The following is a 22,584-nucleotide window of genomic DNA, read 5'->3' as shown; positions in this document are numbered from 1 at the left end:
ACCCAGCATCGAGGGACTCCACCTCCCCTGGTACCGTTTCTCCATCTGGGAAATGTCTTGATTAAACCTTTCACCATGTTCATCACTTAAAGCGATGAGATTTGGTGGGAAAAAGTCAATGTGTGAATGAAGGAAATGTATTTTAAGTGACATGTTGCACTTCATTGACATGTAAGCCTGAAGACTTTCAACCTGTTCTTCTATAGGTATCGAAGGGTAGACATTGCCATGGTGTAGCAAGACAGCCTTCAAACTTAAGACCGATGAATCAATGAACAATCGCCATTCCCTTGGGTCATGATCAACTCCAAGGACAAAAAACAATCGAGCAATATCACTGCAAAAAGTGAGACTCGGCTTGACTGAAATATTTTGTCAAATCTTCATGACGACTGTGAAATACTGACATTTTTGTATCTGGCTGCAACAGATTCCACCCTTGCAACCTTGATCCAAGAAGTTCTTGCTGACTCTTTGATAAACCCAAATCTCTGACCAGATTGTTGAGTCTTGGTTGAGATATTAAACGTGGAGCAGTTGATATTGATGGTTCAAAATCTGAATCAGCAGCAGCTTCCATCTCTAATGAATCAAGCGTCATTTCATCGTCATCTTCTATTCTCTACACCGGCGGTGGTTTTGGAACTGGTAGACTTTTATCGTGCGCCACTGGTCTAATTGCAGAAGCAAGGTTGGGATATTCAATAAACCTCCTGTTCTTAGAAGAAAAACCAAATACATTCGTAATGCAGAAGTAACAATCGGTTATATGGTCCTTCTGTGCCCTACAGATCATTGGAATGGCAAATGGCATGAATGGTCGCAAACCCTTCAGCCAAGACATCAAAGTCGTAGCGCAAGATGAGCAGCATATATGAGGAGCCCATGCTCTGACTTGGTCACCAATTTTTCATCCAATATATTGTAATGCAGCAGCTTGCGGCATTACTGTAATGGTCCAGGGGGTGTGTTCTGGCTGACCATGTACCTCTCCCTCAGGTGACTGATCACATGACTGTGACATCATCACAGGTCTTGTGCGCACAGAAGGACTGATCACATGACTGTGACATCATCACAGGTCCTGTGTGCACTGAAGGATATATAAATCCAGGTAGTTTTGAAACAGTGTGAGAGGCGTGAGGCCTGATCCCTGTGTGTGGGACACCGTTAGCCTGGAGAGGCTGGAAGAGAAAGAGTGGCTTGGTGAGTTCTAGAGAGAGAGGCCTGGTCCCTGTGTGGGACTCCACTAGCCTGGAAGGCAGAGGCTGGATCTCCCTGTGTTTGAGATACCAGTAGCCTTTGAAGGTACGAGGCCCGGAGGCCCCATCTGGGAAGCCTTAAAGCCACAGCTGTGGCAGGACCGAGCTGACTGAAGCACCTACGACCCGGCAAAGGTAAAAACGCTGCTTGATGTGGACATTGATATTGTTACCTTGCTGAAGGCGGTGTCTGGAGCCAAGTGGGCATAGCTGTCACTGGAAAGGCTCTTGGATGTAATATGTGTAACCTGTCGGCGAGCCACTGAGATGGACTGTTATGTGCGGTTTATGAGGTGTAATAAACTGCTGGACTACATATTACCGGAAAAACGTTGCATGTGTGCGTTAATTGACCCGGTGAAGCGAGTACTCCAGCGTGATGAATAGCGCTACCTTACAATATATATAATAATAATCCAATGTATAATCTCCACATATATAACAAAAGAAGTCACTGCTATTGCGACATTGACACGATATTCTGCAACTCGTTACTTATTAAACAGTTTTGCTCCTTATGAAATTTTCTGCAAAACAGAAAAAACACATGAAGACTACAGCGTCGTTACTGCGGCTATTATATAATGCTACTTGGAAATAGACCAAAGTCTGACAGTTGTGTCTGGGCATGCATGAGAGTGCACAACTAATGCAATGCATGATTGGACAGGGCTTAAGTGCTGTATATTATAATAAAGAGTGTCCATATTATGAATTTCATTGGTTATTTCTACCAAAAATACACTTCTGAAATAAAAAGTTTAATATAAGTGGCAATTTATTATGCACTATGTACAGTCATTATAATTGTAAAATGAAAATATCTCGGAAATGGTACGTGCTGCAGAAATCCTGATTACATTTCTGAAATTAGCGCCTCAAAATACATAAAGAAAACATATTTTAAAACAGGAAACAGAAAAAAAAGTTAAAATTTGTTGATCATTTTGACAATTTATGTATCTATTAGGGTTGAACGAGTATGTTCTGTCTGAGTACGCTCTTACACATTCCTCACATGTAATAAAGCTGTCAAACAGTTGCAAATCATGCACACGGGAGCGATTTAACCTTATCACCGAGCAGCTGTAAATACTCAGAATTTGGCCCGAGCATACTCAGCGAAAGGGTTAATAGAACATACTCGCTCAACACTAGTATCTATATATCTTTGAGATTTTGTGTGTTTGTACTAGTTTCATAAGTGTTATTTATAAAAGCATTAACACAGGGTGTTGTCTCTAATATAGAGGTCTCTGTGTTACATTTTCTTTGTTACAGAAGGCATAGAAAACTGGAGACAGCTTGAAAGAAATTCAGCAGAATCCATAATTTACGACTTTGTTATTCCCAACTTACATAGCTTCTTTCTTAGGTAATGTAATGTATTATCCCATTCCCACTTTCCTTATCTTTGTGGTTGTAATAAAGACTTGTGACTGGGCATCTGAGACTCAGACAAGGCTGGTACACTGACAATGATTGTGTGCCCTTGCCTCCGATAGATCGATTTCCTGATTTGATCAAAACTGGCAAACGTGTGAAACCTTTTGAGTTTCTCCTAAAGCTTTCCACATCAATAAGTACATGCGTTTGAATTGGATGTTTATATACTATACATTCACTGTGAGCTCCCCAATAACTGGCCAAGTAGTGAAAACAGCCGCAGTCTTGTCCATCACTCGTCAGTGAATTACGTAACTGTCCTGACGATTGGAGGAAACGGAATGCTGTTCCCGGACACATTGGTGGCAGCGGGGATATCTTCGTGATCTCTCTGCTGTCATCCCTGACACATACACACCCAGCTCAGCTAAATATGCACATTTACATACACATGCAGCTCTACTACATATGCACATTTGCATACACATACACTGTGTATACATCACCCCATTTTGCAGTGCCTTCCAGGTCATGTGAAAGGTCCTGGAGCTAGCCAGGTGGAAGGTTCTTCAGCTGCTCACTCAAGACGAGCAGCCTCTGTGCAGGTCCCTGTATTTTCCTCTCCAGCTCTGCACCAATCACATAGATATGTGTGCTGCAGGAGAAGAGAGCAGTTCTCTCAGTGATCGGGAGGGATGCTGTTTCTGTGTTTCCCCTCTATCACAGGAAGCTGCTCGGGACTATAAGAGGCATTCACTTAATAACAAAAATTTGTGTGTTAAAAGTGCATCTTAGGCTATGTGCCCACGATGCAGAAATGCTCAGGACTTTTTCCTGAGCGTTTCGGCATCTCCCTGGCAAAAAAAAACGCATGCGGATTGTACATGTGTTTTTCTGCCAGCGACATGCGGAAATGGAGCGTTATTCACTGACATTTCCGCATGCGGATTGACAAGCGCTTTCCAAGCGATTTTAGCATCAGTTGGAAAGTGCTTGTGACAACTAGGTCACACTATATAAATCCATGCAAACTGCATGGATTTATATAGTGTGACCCGAGAGAGTGGTTAAAAATAAAAAAATAAATATATACTTACCCTCCGATGGCCCGCGCTGGCTTGCTTCGCTCGGTGCCGGCAGCGGTGGATTGAAAGACCTGCCGACGTCAGGGTCGCGTGACCATTCACATGACTCTGACGTCAGCGCAGGTCCTTCAATCCACTGCAAAGTGCCGGGAAGCAAGTAGGAGCGCAGCGCGGGCCGCCGGAAGGTAAATATACATTTATTTTTTATTTTATTCTTTTTTTACAGATTTTTTAATGGTACCTGGGTGTGGATGAGACTCTCCTCTCCACCCGGGTACCATCTGCACATTAGAACGCGCCAATTACGCAAGTACAGATGCAGTCTTGCGGAATTGGCACGTTCTAATGCAAGTCAATGGCGGCGAAAACGCAGCATTTCCGCAAAATAATTTTTAGTGCTGCGTTTTGTTTCCGCAATGATAATCCGCAGCGGAAATTTTCGCAGCATGTGCACAGCACATGTGGATTATCATTGGGGAACATTGCTGCCCTTCTACCATGCATTTTTAATGCGTTTCCGCAGCTGCAAAAGCGCTGCAGAAACGCATTAAAAACGCATCGTGGGCACACAGCCTTATAGTCCTAAAAATACAATTTCCCTTTCTAGTTTAAAGAGGTTGTTCGGCCAAAGGGGATAAGTCTGCAGTCACTCTGTGTGACTGCAGACTTATGAATCCCCCCAGCACAGGCATTGTGCGCTGCGGGGATTCGCCGGTATGAGACCCAGTAATGGAGGGTATGTATGTGTTATACAAAACCCGGCCATTCAGAATCGCCTTGCTCCATACACTTATATGTAGCAAGGCCACGCCCCGTCTAGTGAGGTGGACGGCCAGTGGGCACATCCGACTAAAAGGCGCGGCCTCGCTCAATACAAGTGTATGGTGAGCGAGGCCAAGCCCACTGGCCGGGGTATGTATAACACATACATACCCCCCGTTACCGGCTCTCATACCGGCGAATCCCCGAAGCGCATAGTGTGTGCGCTGGGGGCATTCATAAAAGTCTGCAGTCACATAGAGTGACTATGAAAGAGTTATCACTTTTGAACGGGCAACCCCTTTAATTATACAACTGTCTGTTATATGATTTTTGTACAATTTATTAATAAAATAGATAAATTCATCCTGACTTTATATTTTTGATGGTCAATAAAATATGATTTTTCAGTAATTAATTTCTCATTCTAGGTATTATAATGGCGTCTCTCTGTGTGGTATTTTTGATGTTTAAGAAGGCACCATTTTCAGTTAAAACATTTCCCACATTCTGAACATGAAAAAGACTTCTCCCCTGTGTGAGTTTTCTGGTGTGTAACAAGATGCTATTTCTGGTTAAAATATTTCCACATTCTGAATAGGAAAAAGGCTATTCCCTTGTGTGAGTTTTCTCATGACTAACTAGAACTGATTTCTGTACAAAACATTTGTCACATTCTGAACATGAAAATGGTTTCTCGCCAGTGTGAGTTCTCTGGTGTGTAACATAATATGATTTACGTGTAAAACATTTCCCACATTCTGAACATGAAAAAGGCTTCTCCCCTGTGTGAGTTCTCTGGTGTCTAACAAAGTGTGATTTCTGGTTAAAACATTTTAAACATTCTGAACATGAATATGGCTTCTCCCCTGTGTGAGTTCTCTGGTGTGTAACAAGATGTGATTTATGTGCAAAACATTTAGGACATTCTGAACATGAAAAAGGCTTCTCGCCTGTGTGAGTTCTGTGGTGACTAACAAGATGTGATTTCTGGTTAAAAGATTTTCCACATTCTGAACATAAATATGGCTTCTCCATTGTATGAGTTCTCTGGTGACCAACAAGATGTGATTTCTGGTTAAAACATTTTCCACATTCTGCACATGAATGCTTCCAAGTATGAATTCTCTTATGTTTAACAAGAATTGATTTCTGGTTAAAATATTTTCCACACAATGAATCAGAAGATAGGACCTGTTTCAAAGGATCAGATGATTGATCTTTGCTGTGAAGATAGGATGGTACATCTGGAGTAATGGCATTCACTTCAATCTCAAGATCGTCTGATTTAAAAATTGAAGCTGTCAGTTGTCCATCTGATCTCCTGGTATAGTCATCTGACAAGAATAAAACCAATTAGTGTTTTTGAATAAAATATCCTTGAAATTTATATTTTTGAACATTTCAACTCAGAATGTCCATAGAAACGTGAAGTTGCGAGGAAAATTGAACTATTCACCAAGACAATGACCGTTACCAGTCTAATAGAAGACCTCATAACATGAACCAGTCGAGCGTGGTGTTCAACTGTTTGTTCATTCTGCCTCCCAAATATTAGAATAAAAAGCCATCAAAAAATGTTAAGTAGGTGAAAATTATACTAATAAAAACTTTTACTCATCCTGCAAAAAAACAAGTCCCCACTTAGGTGTCAAAATAGTCACTACTGCTATAGATTAATTCACTGATGGTTATAATTAACAAATTAGAGTCACTTTTTGAGGTATCTTCTGCTCTGGTTTCCTGCCATTCTGTAACATTAGGGCTTCAGCAAATGGTGTATCACATCTCTTCTGAGATCTGCTCCTGCGATATCTGCTTTTGTCACCAGTTGCCGCCATCATTCATTCTGCGAGCGGCGCTGGTGACGGAGGCAGGGCCGACGTTAGGACGGGGTAAACCAGGCATTTGCATAGGGCCCCCACTCCACAGGGCCCCAGCAAGTTGCGTGCTGCTAATAGCGGCAGACTACACGGCCCTCGTGCTCGGCATCGTACATTCAACTGTATCAGCATCCTAGATGCCGATACAGTTGAAAGTAATGATGGAGGAGAGAGTGACACGTGACGCTCACTCTCCCATCATTCCCGCTCTGCGTCTGATGCAGCGGATTTGATGATGTCACTTCATCGCGCCGGGCAGTGGAGCTGCTGAGGAGATGCACAGCAGAAACTGGAGCAGCAGGGGAACGGAGAGAGGTGAGTATTGTTTTTTTTTTTTAAATTATTATGTGGTGACCATAATAATGAAGGGCTATGGGGTGTGCATTATACTATATGGGGGCTGCATTATACCATATGGGAGCAGCATTATACCATATGGGAGCTATATTATACTTTATCGAGGACTATGAGGAGTGCATTATACTATGTGTACTATATGAGCGCTGCATTATACTCTATCGAGGACTATGGAGTGCTTTATACTGTATGGAGGACTATGGAAAATGCATTATACTATGTGGAGGACTATGGGGCGCATTATACTGTATGGAGGACTATGGGGAATGCATTATACTATATGGAGAACTATGCAGGGGTGCATTATACTTCACTGGTCAAAAAATAAGGAAAACACTTAAACAACAGAATATAACTACAAGTAAATCAAACTTTTGTGAAATCAAACTGTCCACTTAGGAAGCAACACTGATTGACAATCAATTTCACATACTGCTGTGCAAATGGAATAGAAAATAGATGGAAATTATTGTCAATTATCAAGACACACTCAATAAAGGAGTGGTTCTGCAGGTGGGGACCACAGACCACATCTCAGTACCAATGCTTTCTGGCTGATGCTTTGGTCACTTTTGAATGTTGGTTGTGCTTTCACACTCGTGGTAGCATGAGACGGACTCTACAACACACAGAAGTTGCTCAGGTAGTGCAGCTTATCCAGGATGGCACATCAATGCGAGCTGTGGCAAGAAGGTTTGCTGTGTCTGTCAGCGTAGTGTCCAGAGGCTGGAGGCGCTACCAGGAGACATGCCAGTACACCAGGAGACATGGAGGGGTCTGCAGGAGGGCAACAACCCAGCAGCAGGACCGCTACCTCCGCCTTTGTGCAAGGAGGAACAGGAGGAGCACTGCCAGAGCCCTGCAAAATGACCTCCAGCAGGCCACAAATGTGCATGTGTCAGCACAAACGGTTAGAAACTGACACCATAAGGGTGGTATGAGGGCCCGCTGTCCACAGATGGGGGTTGAGCTCACAGCCCAACACCGTGCAGGATGCTTGGCATTTGCCATAGAACACCAGGATTGGCAAAGTTGCCACTGGCGCCCTGTGCTCTTTACAGATGAAAGCAGCTTCACACTGAGCACATGTGACAGACGTGACAGAGTCTGGAGACGCCGTGGAGAGCGATCTGCTGCCTGCAACATCCTTCAGCATGACCGGTTTGGCAGTGGGTCAGTAATGGTGTGGGGTGGCATTTCTTTGGAGGGCCGCACAGCCCTCCATGTGCTCGCCAGAGGTAGCCTGACTGCCATTAGGTACTGAGATGAGATCCTTAGACCCCTTGTGAGAAAATATGCTGGTGCGGTTGGCCCTGGGTTCCTCCTAATGCAGGACAATGCCAGACCTCATGTGGCTGGAGTGTGTCAGCAGTTCCTGCAAGATGAAGGCATTGAAGCTATGGACTGGCCCGCCCGTTCCTCAGACCTGAATCCGGTTGAGCACATCTGGGACATGTCTCGCTCCATCCACCAACGTCGCGTTGCACCACAGACTGTCCAGGAGTTGGCGGATGCTTTAGTCCAGGTCTGGGAGGAGATCCCACAGGAGACCATCAGCAACCTCATCAGGAGCACGCCCAGGCGTTGTAGGGAGGTCATACAGGCACGTGGAGGCCACACACAATACTGAGCCTCATTTTGACTTGTTTTAAGGACATTACATCAAAGTTGGATCAGCCTGTAGTGTGTTTTTCCACTTTCATTTTGGGGGTGACTCCAAATCCAGGCCTCCATTGGTTAATAAATTTGATTTCCATTGATGATTTTTGTGTGATTTTGTTGTCAGCGCATTCAACTTTGTACAGAACAAAGTATTCAATGAGAATATTTCATTCATTCAGATCTAGGATGTGTTATTTGAGTGTTCCCTTTATTTTTTTGAGCAGTGTATATGGAGAACTATGGGGTGCATTATACTAAACGAGAAAAATGCTGACTATTCATCAAGTGAATGTATTGTTTATGCCGGAACAAAAATCATTGTTCTTAGCAGCACATCGCCCGGTGAAAACTGCAGATATGCTGCTGATAACATGATACTGTATGAAAGATTGATCTATTTGTCATCGTTCTGTGCCCATCATTCTTCCTTAGCCGGTGTAAAGAGACCAGGAAATAAGCGCCGAAAGACTTCAATACTGTCATTCACGCTCGTTTAATGGGATGAATTCTGTGCATGTAAATAAAACCAAAGTGTTTCTCTGTGATGGTGCACTATTTGGGAACCCACTTTAAACTTTTGCTCAGGGCCCCACTTTGTTAAAACCGGCCCTGGATGGAGGAGACAATGGAACCAGAAGCTCTGTGCAGCGCAGGCTCTGTCCAGCCACTAAGATTAGGGTAGTCAGGACCAGTACTACCATCAAGTGTCGCAGTATGGGTGTGTGTGCTGTCCAGCTGGAGCAATCAGCTCCCTACTTCAGGTAATTGGAAAGCAGCACATCCTACTAAAGCTCGAAGCATATTGACGGAAGCTGCCAGATACAACCTTTCTCCTCTGGTTCAGTTCTATGTGCTCAGCTTTCGACTTGTGTATTTGATCCTGTTGTGATTCAGGCTCGTTTACTGACTAATCTTGTGCTTCCTGATTTTGTATTTTCTCTGCTCTACTAGTTCTGTCTAAAATCCAGGCCCCTCAAAGCACTTTTGAAACTAGGTTTTGTAAATTTAATTGAATATATAAATCTTGTTGCTAAACTTGTAAGCCTTCTATCATCCGAAAAAAAATAAAAGAATGTTGAAAAAATAAAACAGGATGTTGGAAAAATGGTGCCAATCTAAAGTAGAAATACAATAAATGTTAATTATTAACTATTTTGTCTGGTATCACCATCTGATTAAGAAGAAAACAAATTAAAAGTTTGAAAATTACAACTCTTTCTAAATTATTCGGCAATTTTCAGGTATTTTCAAAAATAAACGCAAAAATATATGGACCGAACATTACCAGAAACAAAGTACAATGTGTCACAGAAAAAAAAAATTCAGAATCCCTGGAATCAGAAAAAGCATCCAAAGTTATCACCATATAAAGTGACAGATGTCTGATTTGCAAAATGGGGCCCGCGGGAAGAGGTTAAATCAAAGTATTTTGGGCAGTAACTACTGTAGTCAAAAACTGTGGCTATAGACAGTAACACATCTACTGAAATGACCAAACTCAACAGTCATCAGTAAAAAATGAGTAACTAGTGATGAAACCTCTCTGGGGTAATTAGAATATACTGTTCGGTGGCTCTTGGCAATCTAAACTATTGTAGGGCCAATATTTTTTCAAATGAGTTTCTTGAAAGAAAAAATATTAGACATTTAAAAATAACTTTTTAAAATAGTGCAGTGCTAAGTAGTGATGAGCGAGCATGCTCACCACTAGAGTGACATCGGGGTGCTAGAGTATGCATCGAGTATCGCCATGCTGAAGTCCCCGGAGATTGCCTGCTAACTTGGCTACGGCATTACTGTGAATGTCAGGCAATCCCAGCATGATTATTGGCTGTCTAACAGCCACAAAAGATGCGGGGTGGGGACTTGAGCCTGGCACTCGAGTACCCACGATACTCGCTGTGTACCCGAGCTCCCCGATGTCAGTCGAATGGAAAGCACAATAGCCTATCACTAGAGCTGAGGTGTCTTAAATTTAGATCTCGGTCATTTGGCATAGGCAACAGAGACCTTTTTTTAAAGACTACCAGGGAGTTGCAGACTAATATAAGTGAGGCAGCGTAATCCCACCACAATCGATTATACCATACAGAATGAACCTGTAAAAAAGAAGACATAGAATAAAAAAAAAAAGTTACATCCCCCAAAAAAACGTATGTTCAGGGGGAGAACTACAACATTAAACTGGAGTTGTACTTATTTATGATGGACCATTGGCGCTCCTATGAATTCTGACTAGAAGAGTAGAGAAGGTATTAGTGCTACACATTTCAACAGGGATTGTGCAGTAATCCGAATTCCTTAGTATCGAAAGTTTTAGTTACTTACCGGTAAAGGGATTTTTCGGAACCCATGACAGCACCACGAGAGAGAGGATCTGCCCACCAAGGACAGGAAACCTACAGGCTAAAAGGGCGGCACCTCTATCCTGCCTCAGTTGGATTACAGAGCATTAGAAGACAGCCAAGGTTATTACAACAACAACTTTACCTACACTACATGACACCTAAAAGTGTGAGATTATAATCGATTAAAAGGGAGTCCTCCCACAAACATGATGGGATGGAATAGAAGGGTGCTGTCATGGGTTCCAAAAAATCCAGTTACTGGTAAGTAACTAAGACTTTATCGATCACCCATGACAGAACCACAAGAGAATTACAGAGACTAAATATTCTATGGAGGGACTACAGCCTGGAGCACCCTTCTCCCAAAGGTGAGATCGGCAGAGACACCCATACCTAATCTATAGTGTCTAGAAAATGTAGAAGGAGACGACAGGTACCAGCCTTACAATTCTCTTCTATCGAGACATCTGCTTTCTCTGCCCAGAAAATTGCCACGGCCCGAGTGGAATGAGCCTTTAAACGTTCCGGCACTTCCTCGCCACTTGATGAATAGGCTAGACAAATGGCCTCCCTAATCCATCTGGCAATGGTGGGTTTTGAACGCTACTCAGACAATACAGGGTGAGGGTAAAACAGTGTGGCAATACTTTATTGAACCACAAAGCGGACAATAAACAGATAGAACAGTCCAGCAAATACATAAGATGGTACAACATTACACAGTCTTACCCTTCCGCTCCACCCGCCTGGGATAGAACAGCTGCGACTTTGGGACTTCCAGGGCCAACTACCTCAAGCAGTGGCCATCTGCTTCTGGCGGGCCCTCACAGGGAGAAGGTAGGGGCAAGATTAGGAAGCTAGCAGTCCATCGAGGTACAAGACCAGGAGACCCGAGGGTCCCACCCTGGCCTCTCCGAGAGTTTCCATGGGGCCAGGCGACCGGTTGGTCCCAATCTGGCTTTTCCAAATGTCTCCGTGAGTTCCAGGCAACCGGTGGGTCCCTCCTGGCAACCCCAAACAACATATCCATGGGGCCAGGTGACTTCATCGTCCCAACCTGGTTTCCCCAAATGTATCCATGTCTCTCTGATGGTTAATGGAGCAGATCAGTATCTTTCCAGTCAGGGCTATATACTTTTAGACTAGAATCATGTAGAATCCAAATCTGTGTCTCTTTGAGTAAAGCCATCCTTCCAAGCTGATGGTGTGACAGAGCCTGAGTGTCCTCTTGTTTCTCCTTGATTCTCTGTCCCAAGTCTGACTGCTACAGAAGCACATGCCCCTTTTTAAGTATACATCCGCAGGTTGGGGGGAAAGGGCAGCCTCAGGTCTCATTGTTTGAACATTTAATGAATTTGCTTAGTTTGTCCTTCTGTCTTGTGAGTCAATAAGCCACAGGGGCCACAAAGGTTAATTAACATAATTAGCAAACATTCATTGTTTCCAAACTAAGATAAGTCAACATTCATTTTTATACAAATAGTATGACATTCTTGACCAGCCACAGAAATACACATACAATTATAAGTCAACATGAACACAATAGTGTATTTCTCTTGGCTTAACTAATCTAATCGTCTGGCTTATTAAGATTTTAAGCTGTATCGTCACAATAGCCCTTCCTAGTCCCATGATAAGATATAAAGAATGATCTATCCTTTCTACAGCTTTTAGTGGCCAAACGGTACCGGATTACACATCTCCTAACATTTAATGTGTGTACTTTTTCCTCCTTTTGGTTCCTTGGATTACAACAAAAAGAAAGTAAAATAACCTCCTATAGCCGATGTAAAAAAGTCGCTACCTTAGGAAGATAGGCCGAATCCAGTTTAAAGATCACTCTGTCATATAGGATCTGGGTAAACGGTGGGGCTATAGACAGGGCCTGAAGGTCAGTAACTCTTCTGGCTGAGGTTAAAGCAACTAGCAGGGCTGTTTTAAGGGAAAGGACTTTAAAAAGGTTGCTGATTCTAGTGGATGAAATGGCATGTTAGTCAAAGCTGTTAGGGCCATATTTAAGTCCCAAGGCATCAGATTTACTGTAGCAATAGGTCTAGATCTTAAAGATGCCTTCATGAATCGTGAAACCCAATAATTCCCCGCCAAATCGCACCTATATAAAGCACCGAGCACTGACAGTTGAACCTTTAGGGTGCTGGTGGATAATCCTAACTCAAGGCCTTTCTGCAGAAACTCCAGAATTTTACCTATTGGAGCCCCTTTCTCAGCCCTATCCCTCGAAAAAGATAGAACCTTTTTCCAGGTTCTAGCATATATTCGGGTTGTGATTGATTTTCTACTCTGCAGCAGAATGGTTATGAGATTTGGGGAAAAACCTCTCCTTTTCAATTTTGTCCTTTCAAGTTCCATGCCGTCAGATGGAGGCCAGTTGATTGTGGATGGAATATTGACCCCTGGGAGAGAAGATTCGGGATCTCCGGTAGAACCCATGGATCGGACACAGACATCTTCCTCAGGCAGGAAAACCAAGGCCTCTTGGGCCTGCAGGGGACGATCAACACAATCCTCGCTTTGTCTTCCCTGATCTTTCTTATGACTATGGGAATTAACGACACTGGAGGAAATGAGTAAGCCAAACTGAAATCCCAGGGAATCAGTAGAGTGTTCACAGCTAGGGGGTCTTCCTTGGGGTTCAGGGAACAGAAATCCCTCACCTTCATGTTTAGCTTCATAGGGAACAGATCTAACACCGGGAGACCCCACTTCAGAACTATCTGAGCGAAGACTTCTTGGTTTAGCACCCATTCCCCTTCCCTTAGAAGATTGTGGCTTAGGAGGTCCACCTTGGAATTTTCCCTCCCTCTTATATGTAGGGCAGTCAAGGAAAGAAGGTGACTCTCTGCTTTCTGAAACAAATGATCTGATATTCTCATCAACGTTTTTGACCGAGTTCCCCCTAGGTGGTTTATGTAGGCCACAGAAACATGATTGTCTGAGAGAATGTTGACATCCTGGCCCTGTAAGGATACAAGGAACCTGCTTACGGCTCGTTCAACCGCTAACAACTCCTTAGCATTGGGACAAAGTACTTTTGCACTTTTTGTCCAGACTCCTTGGACTATTTTTCACCTAGATGGGCCCCCCACCCTGTGGGACTCGTATCTGTGATGATTACTCGAGTGACTTTAACCATCCAAGGAACCCCCCCTGGTAAGGTTTGATTCCTCTAACCACAATCGAAGGGATTGTATTGACCATGGGGACAATGTCATTTCACACTGTAAATGCCCTTTAAGGGAGAATTTGTTGTGCAACACATCCCAGTGAAGAACTCTTGATTGGAATTGTGCCCACAAAACCGCCGGGAAGCATGACGTTAAAGTACCAACTAAGGACATCGCTCTCCTAAGAGACATGGAGGGGACTCTTATGGCTCTCTTCACTGGCTTTGGATCTTCTTTATTTTGGAAACCAGGAGGCGGGATTCCTATATCTCTGAATCCAGTATGATGCCAAGAAATTGCTGAGCCTTCAGTGGCACAAATCTGGATTTTTGCAGATTCAACAATCAACCCAAGTCACCTATGGTGGTCATTACTTCCTCAAGGTGCTTTTTACATTGGTGGACAGAATTTCCTACTACCAGGAAATCATCCAGGTACGGGGATGATTAAAACATCCCTTTCCCGGAGATGAGTCATAACTTCTGCTACTACCTTTCTAAACACTCTAGGGGCTATAGCTAGCCCGAATGGAAGGACCGTGAATTTGAAGAGCCTAACCACCCCGTCCAAGACTACTGCCACCCTGAGGTATTTCTGATATTCCATATGTATGGACACGTGATAGTACGCGTCTTTTAAATCTAAGACTGCCACGTAACAGTCAGGAAAAAGTAACTTGATTGCTGACCTAATAGATTCCATTTTAAATGTTTGCATTCTCAGAAAACTATTCAAGGCCTTCAGATTAATAATAGTCCTGAAGGAGCCATCTGGTTTGGTTACTAGAAAGAGGGGGAGTAACACACCTTCCCTCTTTCTGATTCTGGGACAGCTTTCTGAGCCAGGTCCCGAACCTCTGACAGTAGAGCTAACTGTTCTCTTGGGGAGGAACGAGAGGGGGTCATCATGCATCTTTCCCAAGGGAGTGACTGGAACTCTAATCTCAGACCTGATCTAATCAGGCTGAGGAACCAGTTAATAGCTGAAATGTGTTCCCAGGCAGGGAAGAAGGAGGAAATCCTTCCCCCTACCTGGGCTACGAGTCATTGACCCGATTTTCGGGGACCCTGAGAGGAGGATCCAAACAAGAGTCCTTTACCTTTTCCTCTGCGATATTCATACTTGTCCTGATCCTTAACACGTCTTCTACGGACATACTTCCTCTTCCAGAAGGATTGCATATAGGTAGATATGGAAACTGTAGGGAATCCCTTTTTTATGTCCCCTGCTTTTTTGAGGATTTCATCCATGGCAGGGCTGAAGAAATACTGTCCCTCAAAAGGGATGGAACATAGCCTTGTTCTGACCTGGATATGTCCCGGCCATCACTTTAGCCACAAGGCTCAAAGGGCAGCATTAGAAAGGGTGGCCGACCTCGCTGCCAATCTTACAGAGTCTGCTGAGGCATCTGCCAAAATGGCTACAGCACCTTTCATGGTGGATGGTGGACAAGATCTCCTTCCTTGCCACCCTATCCTTTAACTGGGATTCCAGTTGTTGTTCTAACCAGATCATCAGGTATCTAGACGTGAACGTTGCTGCTACTGCTAGCTTCAAGGAACCCGATGATGTCTCCCAAGTACTGTTGAGAAAAGGTGTCTGTCTTTCTATCAAAGGGGTCTCTCAATGCACCTATATCATCGAAGGGCAGAGAGGCTTTCCCGGAGGCCTTACTTATAGCTACATCCAGTTTGGGGGCCTTGTCCCAACAAGATGAAGAAGATTCTTCAAATAGGTACTTTCTCTTAAATGAAGGGGGAAGGGAGCCCTTCCACTCTGTTTTTTCCACTCCTTCTGTACCAACCCTTGGATTTCCTCATTTAAAGGGAAACATCTCTTCTTCCCCTGATCTAAACCAAGGAACATGAATCCTGCACCGACCTCTCCGGTCTAGCGTCCACTATGCCCATGGTAGAACAGACTGCTTTAATCAGCCCATCAACTTCATTCAGAGGAAAACAATGGCGACCAGAGTCACTATCCAAGGAAAAAGCCGATGGGGAGAGACCATGTGAGCTATCCTTATCATGAGAAACAGAGGAAACATCCGACACCGGGGAGACCTCCGTATTCTGCCCCCCCCCTTCTTTTTTCCCTTACTAGAGAGGGCTTTGCTGATTTCAGTCTTAATAAGGGATTTTAAGCCTGAGGAAAAGTTAGGGGTCTCCTCTGCCACTGTCTGATCAATACGAGTGACAAAGCCTTTTATGATAGGAGTCAGACAATAGGGCTTCGCACAAGGCACATTCCCTGTGCTTGGACTTAGAAGAGCACTTCTTTCCCTGGTAAAAATAATAAGAAAGAAGGACACCCTAATACCAAGTGAACTTTCACGAAGAACACTTACCACCTTATACTGGTTTAGATGAAGGACCTTTCTCAGCTGGGGGGATCTGTTAGAACCTTGCTGTTAGGTTTTTTTTCCTTTGCTGGTCACATGACTTTGTTGGCCTATTTAATCCTGCTCCGCCCTTCTGGCTTTGCTGGACTTCATTGTATATCTACTTTCTAGCTAGCCTGTGCTCTGTATCTAACTCTGTTAGTTTGCTTGGTCTACGGACCTCTATGTTCTATCTATTTTGTTTGTTCGTCTGTCTGCTACAATTTCTGTTAGGAGGTGTCCCATATTCCTCCCAGTCCTTAGTACTTGTAGGGATTCCCTCCCCACATCTATAGGTCTTCGTACAGACTAGATTAGGACTTTAGCAGGTCTGATCGCAGGATCAGGTTCCCTGTTACATCGTAGGGATTCAGCTGAGTCTTATAGTAGGGACAGATCTCCTCTCTTTCCTTAGCTTTGGTAGCAGAACATAACAGTAAGTCCAGCCTGCAAATTCTCTAAGGAAAGATTTTTCCGTTCCATCATGGTGTCGGTTCAGGATTTGGCTCATCGCCTGCAGGGACTCTCTCTGGAGGTGGCCGAACTCCGTCAGCACGTGAGTAACTGTCCTGGAGCACATTTCTTGGAGCCTAAGGTATGTTTGCCGTATTTATTTTTTGGTGAACACCGAGAATTTTTTTCATTTAAAAATGCTTGCTTATTGTATTTTCGTTTGAGACCTAAGTCCTCTGGGGATGAATCCCAGCGCGTAGGGTTCATAATGTCACTTTTGCGCAAAGAGCCTCAGGAGTGGGCCTTTTCTTTGCAACCTAGTGATACATGCTTCAGATCAGTGGATAGTTTTTTTTCTGCTTTGGGACTATTATATGATGATCCTGACCGTGTCGCATCAGCTGAGACTGAGTTGAGACGTCTAAAACAAGGATCGGGTAATGTGGAAAAATATTGTACACATTTTCGTCGTTGGTCCACTCAAACAGGGTGGAACGATTCTGCTCTGAAAAGTCTATTTCTTGCTGGGCTCAGTGAAAGGGTTAAAGACCTGCTAATTGCTTATCCTACACCTGAGGATTTGCAACAGGCTATGCAATTAGCTATACGGGTGGATAGAAGACTGCGTGCTAGGGTTAATGAGAGCAAATCCTCTGCTATGTCAGTTTCTGGTTATGATAATGTGTGTACTAACAGTGGTGAACCGATGGAGATTGGATCGGTGGCACCTCGCTCTCAAGAAAAAGACCGTCGTTTTTCGGAAGGCTTGTGCTTCTATTGTGGAAAATCTGGTCATTTGATTAAAGGCTGTGAGCTTCGGATGAAGAAAGAAAAAAAAATGGTCAGTCATGCCCGTATTGCCTGTTTAAATTCCAAGGGTATATTTTTAGCTGCTTCCACGATTGCTCAGAAAAAATTAATGGAATTTCGGGTGTTTGTTGATTGCGGGTCTACACTGAATGTAATTGATGGGGGATTCGTGGAAAAACTCAATTTAAAACCTGAACCTTTATCATCCCCCATTGCTGTGGTTTCTGTGGATGGCTCCCCTTTGAAGAATATTACTCTCAAGGTCAGTGAATTTCCTCTCACTATTAATGGTGTTCACCATGAGAAATTGGATTTGGTAGTGTTGAATAACTTGCCTTCTCCAGTAATATTGGGTTTGCCCTGGTTAAAATTTCACAATCCTGTACTGGATTGGTCTACCAGTGAAATTAAATCCTGGAGCCATAAATGTTATGACAAGTGTTGTAATGGGCGTATTGCAGCTTTGGATAGGGGAGAATTGCCTGTTCCTATTCAGGATTTTTGGAGAGTTTTTTCTGAGAAGGAATCGCAGGTTTTGCCTCCCCATAGAGACTATGATTGTTCTATTGAATTTGTCCCTGGAGCGACTCTTCCTAAAAGTCGTTTATTTAACCTTACTATTCCTGAGAGGAAGGCTTTGGAGGAATACATACAGACAAGCTTGGCCGCCGGTCACATTAGGCCCTCTAAGTCTCCTGTGGCGGTTGGATTTTTTTTTGTAAAAAAAAAGGACGGCGGTTTACGTCCTTGTCTGGATTTTCGTGAGATTAACAAAATTACGGTACGCAATCCTTACCCACTGCCATTGATTCCTGATCTGTTTAACCAGTTATTGGGGGCCAAGTGGTTCTCTAAAATTGACCTTAAGGGGGCATACAATCTGTTGCGCATGAAGGAGGGTGATGAATGGAAGACTGCTTTTAACACTCCTGTGGGTCATTTTGAGAATCTGGTTATGCCTTTTGGTCTTACTAATGCTCCTGCATTTTTTCAGAATCTAATTAATGACATCCTTAGACCTTTGATCGGTAAAAATGTGGTTGTGTATTTGGATGACATTTTGATTTATTCGCCAGATCTGGAGTCTCATTGGCGGAGCGTGCGTGAGGTATTACAGTTATTAATGGACAATTCGCTTTTTGCTAAGCTGGAGAAATGTGAGTTCGCTGTACAGAGAATTAGTTTTTTGGGCTACATTATCTCCAGCAAAGGTTTTGAGATGGATCCGGTTAAGGTTCAGGCTGTGCAGGAATGGCCTAGGCCTATTGGTTTGAAATCGATACAGAGGTTTTTGGGTTTCGCCAATTACTACAGAAAATTCATAAAAAATTTTTCTAGTATTGTCAAACCTCTGACTGATCTCACCAGGAAAGGTGCTGATGCGGTTCAGTGGTCTTCTGAGGCCATTGAAGCTTTTGTGTATCTCAAGGAGAGGTTCACCTCTGCTCCCATCCTTATGCAGCCTGATGTTACTAGGCCGTTTTTGGTTGAGGTTGATGCTTCCTCTGTGGGGGTTGGCGCAGTATTGTCTCAGGATAACGGGGATGGATTACATCCCTGTGCCTTTTTTTCAAAAAAATTTTCGGAGACTGAACTGAATTACGATATTGGTAATCGGGAATTATTGGCTATTAAACTCGCATTTGAACACTGGCGCCACTTCTTGGAAGGTGCGGAATTTCCCGTTCAGGTTCTTACGGATCATAAAAATCTGATATATCTTGATGCTGCCAAGCGCCTGAATGCCCGTCAGGCTAGGTGGGCACTGTTTTTCTCGCGGTTTAATTTCTCCGTTACTTACATCCCTGGTACTAAGAATGTTAAGGCGGATGCCTTATCTCGCAGTTTTTCTCCCATAGTCGGTGCTGAGAAAGAGGAAAACATTTTACAAGAAGGTGTTGTGATAGCTGCTTTAGACTCCGTTTTGGAAGATGAGATTCTTAAAGCTCAGGAGAATGCCCCATCTAACACTCCTCATGGGAGGTTGTTTGTGCCTGGGACCTTTAGGAGAGATTTGTTTGTTGAGTGTCACGAATCTCGGTTGGCAGGTCATCCCGGAATCTCTGAGACCAAGAGACTGGTGGGTCGCAGTTTTTGGTGGCCTGGATGGCAGAAGGAAGTCATTAAGTGGGTGCGCCAATGTACTATATGTGCTAGATCTAAGTCCTCACATACTCCTGCTGCGGGGTTGCTTTGTCCTTTGGAGGTCCCCAGTGCTCCTTGGACACATTTGGCTATGGACTTTATAACTGACCTTCCCCCCTCTGAGGGTTTTACTGTCATCTGGGTGGTCGTGGACCGTTTTAGCAAGATGTGTCACTTGGTTCCCTTCGTCAAACTGCCCTGCGCTAAAACTCTCGCTAAGGCCTTTGTCAAGGAAATTGTCAGACTTCATGGCGTTCCTACTGACATTGTTTCTGATAGGGGTCCTCAGTTCGTGGCTCGTTTTTGGCGTGCCTTTTGTGACAGGTTGGGAATTCATTTGTCGTTTTCGTCCGGATATCATCCTGAATCTAATGGCCAGACAGAAAGGAAAAACCAGGATGTTGAGCAGTTCTTGCGTTGTTTTGTGGCAGACAATCAAGAGGGGTGGTCTGAGTTTCTGCCACTTGCCGAATTTGCTCTGAACAATCATACATCTTCTTCTGCTGGTTGTTCGCCTTTTTTTTGTTGTTCTGGGAGACATCCGTCGTTTGGGTCGTTCTCCAAGTTGGGATCTGCCGTGCCTGAGGAGGAGAATTTTTCCGGTGATTTGGAAAGAGTTTGGACGGATGTGCGTGGTAATCTTCAGGAGGCCAACAGAAAATCTAAAGACTACTTTGATAGGAAACGACAGGAGGTTTTGTTCGCTGTTGGTGACATGGTTTGGTTGTCCTCTAGGAATCTGCGGTTGAGGATTCCTTCTAAGAAATTGGGTCCCAAGTTTGTAGGGCCCTTTAAGGTGCTTCAGGTTGTCAACCAATCTGCTGTTAGGTTGGAGGTTCCTACCTCCTGGAGAATTAATCCGGTCTTTCATGTCTCTCTGTTAAAAAAAGCTGTTGTGTCGGATGGTGACGCCTCTGCCTCTGTTCCTCCGGTGGTGGAGGACGGGGAATATGAAATTTCTCGCATCCTTGACTCTAGACGGTATAGAGGTAGTTTGCAGTATCTTGTGGCCTGGAAAGGTTTCGGACCCGAGGATAACTCTTGGGTGAGGTCAGATGATGTTTCCGCGTCCAGACTTATCAGAGCGTTTCACAGGAGATTTCCTGATAAGCCTGGTCCTAGGGGATCCGGAGGATCCTCTTAGAAGGGGGGTACTGTTAGAACCTTGCTGTTAGGTTTTTTTTCCTTTGCTGGTCACATGACTTTGTTGGCCTATTTAATCCTGCTCCGCCCTTCTGGCTTTGCTGGACTTCATTGTATATCTACTTTCTAGCTAGCCTGTGCTCTGTATCTAACTCTGTTAGTTTGCTTGGTCTACGGACCTCTATGTTCTATCTATTTTGTTTGTTCGTCTGTCTGCTACAATTTCTGTTAGGAGGTGTCCCATATTCCTCCCAGTCCTTAGTACTTGTAGGGATTCCCTCCCCACATCTATAGGTCTTCGTACAGACTAGATTAGGACTTTAGCAGGTCTGATCGCAGGATCAGGTTCCCTGTTACATCGTAGGGATTCAGCTGAGTCTTATAGTAGGGACAGATCTCCTCTCTTTCCTTAGCTTTGGTAGCAGAACATAACAGGATCCTCCCTAGAGGCTGCAGATTAGTCCATTCTACTGGAGCTACGTTGGCTGGACCTACTCACAGATCCATGTTTCTTAACGATATGGCTGCTCCCTCCACTACCACGAGGGTGACGCCGCTCCACACGCTCTTGGGGCTTCCCAGGCAGCAGCCGATGTTGTTGCTGCTGCTCTGATTGCTGCTGCTCACAAACACTCTCCATCGTACACCAGGGAACAGATGGGCTAGGAAGCAACTACTCAGTGGAACAAGCCTCTAATATACTGGCCACTGATTACGGTACTATTCATTTCCGGGTCAAGTGACCTTTGCGCGTCATCCAGCACGCCATCTGCCGCCCCCCCTCCTTCCGGCGGTTGATGCCTCCCCGCAACTATACGGATTGGTCTGATCCTGGTGCGTCCGCCCTCTAGGTGTTTCACCAGTCGCGTCACAAGTGACTTTTGATTATGTAGCTTAGCTGCACCCCCAGCTGCATCACCACTCTCCACCAGGCAAACAGCACTCACACTTTCCTTCACACTGCCGGGAGAATCTAGGACAGGGCAGGCACTTCCAAAGCCTGCAGTCCGAGTCATGCCAACGCCACCCATCCCCAGGCAGAGAAGGCATCCCTGCTTGAACCGGCCAGACCTGGGGAAGAAAAAATCTTCTAATCTTCTGACTTCACAACGCAGGTAAGCCTGCAACAGGTTCCCACATCAAGGACAGGAAGCCAACTGAGGCGGAAGAGAAGTGCCGCCCTTTTAGCCTGTCGGTTTCCTGTCCTTGGTGGGCGGATCCCCTCTCTCGTGGTGCTGTCATGGGTGATCTGTAGTGTTGAGCGATACCTTCCGATATCGGGAAATATCGGATCGGATTGGATCGGACCGATACCCAAAAAATATCGGATATCGCCGATTCCGATACTGGAAACCAATGCAAGTCAATGGGACACAAATATCGGAATGAAAATAAACCCTTTCTTTCCTTGTAGGTTAATTCTACATGAAGGAAAACAACTAAGAATAATGTAGAATGTATTGGGGGAGGTGGAGGAGACATTAAAGGCATAGAGGTTTAGCCCAATCAAATGGAATAGCAGGAATTAATTTTTTTTTTTTAAGACATTCGGAGTTACAAAGATATTGACTATGTTAAGCTTTTTTATATTTTGTCAGATATTTATGTTTCACTACTTCCATGCTCTTCACCTTCTTTTTTACTTCTCCCACACTTTCTTCTTCATCATCCTCATCAGCAGCATCTTTTTCATCAACTTCTTCTTCACCTTATTCATCTTCTTCTT

At 44.2% G+C, this 22,584-nt stretch overlaps 1 protein-coding gene across 3 annotated transcripts in view; it reads right to left on the bottom strand.

Moving 5' to 3' along the window:
- LOC141271850 (gastrula zinc finger protein XlCGF66.1-like) overlaps nt 1-22,584 on the bottom strand; it is a 341,588-nt gene that overhangs the window by 306,516 nt on the left and 12,488 nt on the right. For 2 of the 3 annotated variants that reach the window (XM_073682043.1, XM_073682044.1), the window contains exon 7: nt 4,499-5,829. The exons of the other annotated variant lie outside the window; for it this stretch is intronic. In XM_073682043.1, the coding sequence (XP_073538144.1) occupies nt 5,102-5,829 (728 nt within the window). In that variant the 3' untranslated portion in view covers nt 4,499-5,101. Of the gene's footprint in view, nt 1-4,498; nt 5,830-22,584 lie in introns of those variants that run through there. 3 annotated transcript variants of the gene reach the window in all.

This window comes from Phyllobates terribilis, unplaced genomic scaffold, assembly GCF_046119375.1.
Source record: "Phyllobates terribilis strain yellow unplaced genomic scaffold, ASM4611937v1 Scaffold_5__5_contigs__length_657084704, whole genome shotgun sequence".
NCBI classification, from domain to species: Eukaryota; Metazoa; Chordata; class Amphibia; order Anura; family Dendrobatidae; genus Phyllobates; species Phyllobates terribilis.
This window is presented reverse-complemented; position numbering and strand designations above follow the sequence as displayed.